The sequence below is a fragment of the Musa acuminata genome, chromosome BXJ3-4 (genome assembly GCF_036884655.1).
Source record: "Musa acuminata AAA Group cultivar baxijiao chromosome BXJ3-4, Cavendish_Baxijiao_AAA, whole genome shotgun sequence".
Lineage (NCBI taxonomy): Eukaryota > Viridiplantae > Streptophyta > Magnoliopsida > Zingiberales > Musaceae > Musa > Musa acuminata.
The window spans coordinates 9249526-9258578 of record NC_088352.1 but is presented as its reverse complement, the minus strand read 5'-3'; the positions used below and the strand labels follow the sequence as shown (position 1 = coordinate 9258578).

The 9053-nt window shown below is 37.6% G+C and overlaps 1 protein-coding gene across 1 annotated transcript; it reads right to left on the bottom strand.

The window, feature by feature from the left end:
* Positions 1-20: 20 nt before the first annotated feature.
* On the bottom strand, positions 21-8067 carry LOC135636986 (serine/threonine-protein kinase BSK2-like). The gene is made up of 10 exons (XM_065149258.1): positions 7795-8067; positions 7482-7702; positions 7247-7382; positions 5268-5401; positions 4796-4901; positions 3496-3581; positions 2655-2843; positions 2410-2568; positions 1556-1669; positions 21-570 (listed from the first exon to the last, which is right to left on the bottom strand). The coding sequence occupies exons 1-10, from the start codon at positions 7871-7873 to the stop codon at positions 319-321; spliced, it is 1476 nt and encodes a 491-aa protein (XP_065005330.1). The 5' UTR covers positions 7874-8067; the 3' UTR covers positions 21-318.
* Between the last annotated feature and the right edge of the window lie 986 nt (positions 8068-9053).

The window sequence follows — 9053 nt, the reverse complement described above, 5'->3', positions numbered from 1 at the left end:
TCTAAGGGTCATGCTAAATATTGCTCAAAGTATCGACCCTCGTCAATGTAAATATCCCCACCTGTCATGTGATTACAAGAACATCGATATGCCATCATAAATGATGATCCTAATACAATGTCCATGGAAACTTCACTAACTGAATCATTCTTTTCCTGAAGATTTTGTACAAAACACTGGCTGATTCCCTTCTCAACATCCACTGTTGGGGGTCACAGCTCTGGTTTCCCAAGAAGAAGAGCCAACATTTGACAACCCAAGACGAACCACTGTTGAGTTGCTAGGAGAAGCACAACGAAGAGAGAGCACTGAGATCATCTAGCCATGCCAGCCGTTCTGCCTCTTGGCCTCGAAGGCAGCACCATCGTTGAGCATATCCTGGGCATCAGTTTCCATTCCAAGCTTGGAGAGGGCAAGAGCTTGCAAGTAGAAGGCTGTTGGCCATTCAGGCATACACACCTGGGCTTGCATGGCATCCCGTAGCGCGAGCTCCGGTTGACCACTCATCAAGTATGATAGGCCACGCCTCGCGAAAACTGTGGCCGATGGAACCGACATCATTGCCACTAACTGGTTTTGTTGCAGAGCAAAAGTAACTCTTAGTAGTTAATACATTTAATTCAAGTGATCCTAAAACAGTTCCAACTGCATGATCCAATAAGCTATACAGGACTCGAGAAGCATAAGTAAAATATATAAGTTGTCATGAACATAACAAGATAAGCATCATAATGATAATTAATCAACCATACAAACTGTCATAAAAAGTATTGAATTACAACAATTCCTGAAACTCGTCCTGATATACTTACTATACAAATCACTGAACGCTTTCACGACATATATTTTTTACTTTCCTCTTTAAATATAAGCTGTAGGCGAGTCTCAAAATACAAGATGATACGCAATGAGGCCTTAAGGTGGCTGTTAGAGCCTTATTTGATTAGTCAGCAGTTTCATCATATGTTTCTGGATATTAACCCTACATGATGTTCTTCACTACAAGAGTATTAGCAACTTGGTTGGAAAGGATGATGCTAAGTCAAGGCAAGTAAAGTCAGTAAACTACAGTTTGCCACCTTCTACCCACTTCTTCCACCTTTTCCTCTTCCCCTGCTTCATCCTTCTCCCCTGCCGCCACCTCCTCCACCTCATTCTGCTCCGACCAAGCCATACCGATCGGCATGGGGAAATACTGATACACGGTATTGTATGCCGATCATTATAAGATACCAATTGGCCCGCCCATGGACCAGTATCGAAATCAGACCAAAATTTGGAACCAAGTGTTTAAAGTGAGGAGGGATTTTTTTTAACTGGATTGATCATTAAGAAAAGATTTTAAACTTCCAGGTCCTAATTAATTCAACAAATTTTCCATGTTCCAACACTTTGAGGAACTAATATTTGAGTAAAAAGGAAAGGATTGACATGAACGAAACAATGATTTTGAAGTATAAAAAGTCTACCTTACACAAAAATTGCAAAATTAATTGTTGCAGGAATAGTTCCAAGGAAAGAGATACAACATGATCAAAGATTCATAGTATCACACCTTGGAATAATACTCAATAGCACTTTTGAAATCTTTGTCCCTGAATGCAATGTCTCCAAACTTCTTTGTATTCAACATCTCTTGCACTTGTTGTGTCCATTCTTGAAAAGAAAGCTTTATTTACAGTGAAAAACAGAAATACATCAAATATAAGATTGCCAGAACCTAGTAAATGTCATTTCCAAAAAGAATCGTAAGCAGTAGAAGCAACAAATCGCTGAATCAAAGTCTCAACCTTTGGACACAAAAAAGCACATTTTGCAGCCACCAGGAAAAAAAACATAATGGATTGAGGAGAGCACACAAATATGAACTATGTTGACTTCTAGATGAACAAGAGAAAGAACATTGTTTTATCTTGAAATATATTCTTACTACATTTAAAATTATTTTGTCATGTAAAATATCTGCATTTTTATATGTATTAAATAAGAGGCATTGGACATAACCAACTTTAATTTATTCTTCTTCTGATACTGGGAATTAGTAGCACTGTTAATATTTATACAACACTAATATTGAGAAAGCTAAAGAAACAAGTGCTTCAAGATTGTCAAGAGCTTCAAAGTAAAAAATAAAATGTCCAATAAATATTCTCCAGTGCATCATGAGACTGCCAAAAATATAATGATCGATATGGTTGGAGGCAATCAATATGACCAATATGCATATCACTGGCAAGTGCTTTAATATCTAATTAGAGGTGCAGAACTGAATATGGATAAAGTCGATGCACAAACAGAACATGCTCATATATACACAGATGTTTATACATGCTAATATGCATATCCTCAAATTTATTGTGTCATTACATGCATAATAAAATAATGGAATAAAAAGCAGCTGCACCATACCTCATTTTCTGCACCTTCTTCATCTTTATAGCCTGTCTTGAGCAGTATATCATGCACAGCAGTTAGGTCCATCTTTGCACAAGCTTTTCCAAGTGGGGAAAGCATTGTTGGCAACACTTGTGGCGCTTTTGTTATGCCCATTAATACATGTGATGGCACCTACATCATCACAAAGTTGGAATTTACATAAATCACAATACTGTGAAGTAACAAGTAGACATGCAAGGAAATGAGTCAAAACTTACCTCCTTCTGAGTTTGCAGAGGTTCCACAGAAGATAGAAGAAACTTAGAATTCGGCCGATCTCTAGCCTCAAACTGTAGACATTTTGACGCTAGTTCAACGAGCTTGGTAGCATCTTCATTAGCATATTGCCCCTCCAGGGATGAATCCATTATAAGCAACATGTTTTTCCCTCTTATAAGATCCAGTGCCTAGCAAGAGCCACCAGAAAATGAGTGTCTACCCAGTTATGATAAAAATTAGAAGCAACTAAACATGTCCAAATGTTAAACAAAGAGATCAGACAAGGCAACTTCACACAATGTTTATGATCATTACAAGAAGAAACGAGTATGTATATTAATTTTGAACATGTGATTACCAGAAAAAAAGTGCTAACAGAACAAATATAACAAAAACTTACTACCACTGAATCAAAAGTCAAAATGCACCAACAGTTTAAAGCATTCCAGTTCCTAATTATGACAACAACAAACAAAAAAAGAAACCAACCATCTTGCAGAAAATCAGTAAATATTAAGGACTAACTTTAACTCATCAAGATAAAAAGAATTCAGAGACAATTCTAAGATGCTGATTTGGACCAGATTAAGTGATAAAAAAACTTGATACAGAACTAAAAACCAGCAAGGTCAGTCTCAGCATATATCAAGAGCACTACAAGTTTTCAAGCATATCTTCCAGGATCACTAGCTAGAGAACAAAGTTTTTAGTTTGTTCCCTTGTCTATGCTCTTTGTAAAAGACAAATGATGAAGGAATAGCAATAATATCATGAACATCATGTGATTCAAATTTTCAAAGAATAAAAGAACTACCAAAGTTTTGGTGACTTGAAACATACATGACTAGGAGGAATATGTTTCCCACTCAAAAGATCCAAAAGAATTGTTCCATAACTGTAGATTACACTTTCTGGAATCACCCTGCCTGCACAAATACATGTATCCAGATAAAAATCCTATAAGAATCTAATGAACTTAGCAGTCCCACAAACTAGTATCAAGATAATTAAACAACGATCAGAAACCAAATATTTCACTTCACAGAATGAATTATTTGCAGCATATTAGGCAATCATATAGATTTTCTTTCTTAGAAAAATGCTTTAAGCCAACAAAAGCACCAATAAAATTTTTAAGAGAGCAACTATGAAAATCCTTGAAATAAATTATTTATCATCAAAAAACATATCCCGACTAAAGCCCTAGAATAAACCATGACAAATTTGCAAAGAAGGGAGGCATGAGGAATGTCAAAAGCAAAGGCCCCATGCTAGCAGCAGTTAAACCAGAACCACAATGCAGCCAACTATAAAATCCAATTGACAGGGTATATGCATTCATGTTATTAAGGTCCAGATACATGAAAGGAGCTTCTTGCAGGCTTGAAAAGTTATAATATCATTTTATGGGTCAAGATAATTTTTCAAATAAAATCTTAAAACTTTTTATATCTCAAATAGTGAAAGTACAGTATTTCATCACATCTCCAATTCTGAACTTCCTATCCATAAAGTGACTCAGACCACTGCTGGCTGAGGGAAAACTAAATATCTTACAGTGGTATGTATAGACATGAATTTGTCGAATTCAAGCAATCTCTGAAGTTTCTATGTGGGCAACTAAGTAGGATAACTTAACAAGGGAGTTATAAAATTTAAAAGTAATCTTCAACATGTAATGAATAACATTAGAATTCGATCTAATTATTTTTAAACCCCTACAGTCTAGTCCCTTGTGATTGGTGTTGGGCCGGTTCTAATGTTATTCATTACATGTTGAAGATTACTTTTAAGGACCATCTCCACCAGCTCACCCTAGAACCGGCCCAGCACCAATCACCAAAGTATAATAAAATGGCTCCCTCATGCTCCTAAGCATTTGAAACCATCCCTTTTAAGGATCTTCATTTACTGCCCTCAAAAAATCAGGAAACAAAAAGTCCCACCTGATTGACCTATATATGCAACTATTAAATAGCTAAATCACGTATCATGTGTAAACCTTTTCCAATGAAATTAAAGGATCTTGCTGTATATGGGCTCATGCTGGATATTTTGAATCCAGAACTGATTGTAAGATTTCTGTGCATCACAATCAACCACAAGAAACCGAAAACTGAAACCTAAAAATTTAACATACCAGTGCGCATGAATTCTGGTGGAGTGTAAGCAAGATTAGTGCTGTAACTTTTTCCATCTCGGCTGTTCTTAATTAGACCAAAGCTAGACAAGCGAGGATCCCCATCCTGACTCAATATAGATAATTTTAAAAAATCAAGAATTAGTCCAAACTAATAAACAAACAGATTAAAAAGAAAATTCAAACACAACATTCTTTATGGAGCATGGCTAGTAAACAATAAATATGGGTGTAATTGTTTTAATCATCATTCCAGGAAAATCTAAGTCTTTCAGTTGCAACTAACAAAGAACAAAACCTAATCAAGAGAAGAACCATTACATTCCAAAGTCAATTAGAAATTTTACAAATATGCGAAAATGGCACTTAACTTGATGAAGATCCCTAATTATATAATTCTTTAGCTCAAATCAATAAATATGAAATGCAAGAAAGTAAAGCATCACTTTCAAACAACTTCAAATTTTCATACCTCATCAAATAGGACTCTATAAGCATTTAGGTCATGATAAATTCTCCGATTTTCAGTATTACAGTGGTCAAGCGCTTGGGCAATGTAGAATGCCACCCTCACTCTCATTTGCCATGGTAATGGATGCTTATCCCCTGCCAATGTTATATATTTCTTAGATTCATAAAGCTAGCAAAGCAACATTTTGACTTTCAAAATCCATATTAGTTGTTAAATATCAATTAGCAAGATCATATCATAAAAAAGGTGCAGAATTAACAACAGCATTGAAATCGCAGGCACTGGAACAGTGGGAAAACAATCAAAATAAATATTTGTACTTGGATATGCAATGAAAATATTTGAAGTTTAAGCTGAGAACAGAAAACTATAAGTCAGATGAAGATGAAAAAGTTATTTAACATTGACATAGGAAAATTTAAGAATTCTATGTTCTAATTCTGCACCGAAATAAACAAAAGTTGTATCGAATACTAACAAATACACAAGAAATAGAAGGATTGCCAACCATGAAAGATTAATGCAAATAAGCATGGAACTTCAAAGTTTAAATTGGAAAAGAGGATTGCGATAACTTGAACTACCACCATAGTAAATAATTATCACGATATGTCAATAAGAATTTGAACACAAGAATATTATGATGTGACAGATGATTGAAAAAGTAAACAAGATTTAGCTAGCTATGCTTCCCATCCTTCTCATCCATGCACCTTCTCTCTACTGTATACCAGGACACCAAAAAGCTCCTCGAGGAAATTCCTTGAATCTAGATTCTTATCACGAAGATCAACAAGGAAACAAACCTAGTTACTTGATCAGACTTCAAGTACAATGAAAATAGAAAACTGAATGCTAACAAACCAGAAGAAAATCAACACTAGAGATATTTAAATTTGATCCGGAAAAACATTTGACGTAGTTGTTCAGCACCCCATACTACTTGAATAGTCTACAATGGAACTGAATGTTAAATGGGCAACATAATCTGTAATGCCCTTACAAGCATACAAAGATTCAGCAATAGTACGGTGTAATAAGATGAAGCCGAACAAAAAAGAATAAACTTCATTTCCGACAATGAAATGTGCACCATCTTTCTATTCTTAAAAAGAAAAAGAAGAATGAGGATATATCTCATGATACAAACAAATGGAGCTATCCATTTTTAATGGACCAAGCTCAGATTGAAACCAAGCTTGCCAAGATCACAAACACCGGCTCAAAAAATTGTTTGGGACCGGTTAAATGATAAGCAAGATATACTTAATCATGGATCTGAGCCCAAGATAGATATGACAAGAAAATCTCATATTATATAGCACTAGCAAGAAAATATCAACCCAGAAATGTTCTAAGATCCTTTCTAAGAACTCCCTAGGAAGCCAACTATGGTCTCTTCCACTGCATAATCCCCTTAAACCATACAAGTTAACAAGTACCAAATGTAAAATGTAAGGAGTTCGAATTTCTCGAAGGTTCCACCCAAAATCCTCCAGACTCTGTTGTGAAGCATAAATTTGTTACAGCATCCACCAAAATTTCCTTTTTTTGTACTAATTACATGAGATTGTCAGTACATGTCGACAGAGGACATTCCTCCACCATGATTTGCCAGAAATTATCCTTTTTTACTGCCTCTCAGAAGCATCCATGTGCCTATAATGCTGTCCTTCCAAAATTGGACGACCACGCTTGCTGCATAATACGTAATGAGTAATGCATCTAATACCGTTACATAAACTAATACTTCCCTGAAATAGAAATAAAAAGAGTTAACGAGTAATGCATCTAATACCGTTATATAAACTAATATTTCCCTGAAGTAGAAAGAGCTAAGCTGACATAATCTATATTTAGCAAAAAGATCCCCTACGGCAAGGAAGAAAGGAAGTTTTACTCAAAAAGGCACTTCGACAACAAGTGACATAAAGAAAGGAAAATGCAACTGAAAAATTAATAGTATAGAAGTATCATACAGTGGAAGAGATGCTTGGACAATGTATCATTAGGCATGAACTCCGCCACGAGAAGTCTCTCGTCACCTTCCGCGCAGCAGCCGATCAAGTTCACCAACCTCGTGTGCCGCAACTTGCCCACGCCCGCCGCCTCCGTCTTCATTAGCAGAACCAAACATTAAACCCATTGATACCGTTCCCAAACAAATCAAGCACCAAACACCAAAATCTAAAGCGAAAGAGCAAGAGATCCAACCACAAACTGTTGAGCGTCGGGCCACGACTGCTTCGAGAACCTCTTCACGGCCACCAGCCGCCCCCCGTCGAGGTTCCCGCGGTAGACGACGTTCGGCGCCTTCTCCCCGCTCTCGGAAACGATCATCTCGGGGCTGAACCCTTTGGTGGCGGCCCTCAGCTCAGCGAGTCCGTATTCCTTGAACGCTGGCACCTGGTCCTGCTCCCCCGCGTCCCCATTCGCTTTCAAGGCCCACCCCCAAAGCAAGATCACGAAAAGTATCACTAAGAGAACAAAATAAAGAAGAGGAGGAGAAGGGGAAGGCGATTGGTACGTAGATCTGGCTTGTCGGCCGGAAGGGACTCCTCGTCGGGGGACTGGACATTGGTGGTCTTGGAGTGGAAGCAGCCCATCTCCGTCAGTGGTCCGAACCCTAGAATCTCATTCGCTACCCGGGGGCGGCGGAAGGCGGAGAAAGAGAGTAGAAGACGGAGAAGCGAAGTGGTGATGCGTGTGTCCGAGAGAGAGAGAGAGAGAGAGAGTGAGAGTGAGAGAAAGAGAGAGAGAGAGAGAGAGAAGCAGCAGCAGCAGCAGCAGCTGAAGGGGGATGCGGTGGGGCCCCGTTTAGGCCCGTTCAAAAGTTAATGAACAGAGAACAGTAAAAGCAGAGCGGGGAAGAGTGCGTGTGATAGATGGGAGTGGGGACCATGTGGTGATGCCTCATTTATTTGCTCTGGGGACGAAAGGCAATTAATGACAGAGAAACTGTTTAATTTCCTGACAAAATTATATATACGCCCTTCTAAAGTCAGAAATTTTCATATTTGTCCCTGAAAATTTATAATACATAAATAATAAGAGAATATTGATATTTAATTTTTTTACTAATATTAATATATTAATTAAAAAAACAAGAATTATTAAAAAATTAATGACAGTAATGAAAATTGTAGAGAAGGTATTATTAGTATTTGGATAAATATATAGAGCGGAATTAAATTTACGCTAAATCTTCATTGTTACATAAAAACCCGAGTCAAGTTGCAAAGTTGTCGCTCTAACTGCATATTTGCATCGGATCTCTAAAACAAGGGGTTGCGAATAGTCTAAAGAAAACCACAGGGGTTGGGAATAGTCTAAAGAAAACCACAGGCGGCTGTAAAATAGGTGTATGCGGTGTGGGCGACAGGGTGAGAAAGGTCGCATGATGAGGAGGTGATGGGACACGTGAGGAGCGAGGAGAGTACAGCGTAATAAAAGCTGGGGAAGGCTCTTTGGCATTGGCGAGGGCGAGCGAGCTGCAGTGCTTTGTGAAAAGTGCCGTGTCCATTTCAACTTGTGTCAGGAAGTGTCAGCCTTTGTGAAGTCTACCTCCTCTGCCCCCAGCGGGTGTGCTTTTGCTATCATGTATTTGAACCTGAAATGTCGTTGTATATTATTAACATTTCAAATGATATCCAAATGAATGGGTTGAAGAATATGCATATGTAATCATTTGAGTTAAGAATCGGATTTTATAAGATTAAATCGAATTTTGACAGATCATGACCATAAAACGAGCACGGAATAGTGATATACACCTTCAAGGTCCAA

What these genes read in the sequence shown, in the direction of transcription:
- LOC135636986 (XM_065149258.1), bottom strand. Translation starts at nt 7,873, where the DNA reads ATGGGCTGCTTCCACTCCAAGACCACCAATGTCCAGTCCCCCGACGAG. An exon ending in GGCCGACAAGCCAGATCTAC is followed by an intron (nt 7,703 to 7,794) that starts GTACCAATCGCC and finishes GGGCCTTGAAAG; the next exon opens with CGAATGGGGACGCGGGGGAG. An exon ending in AACATATTCCTCCTAGTCAT is followed by an intron (nt 2,844 to 3,495) that starts GTATGTTTCAAG and finishes GGCTCTTGCTAG; the next exon opens with GCACTGGATCTTATAAGAGG.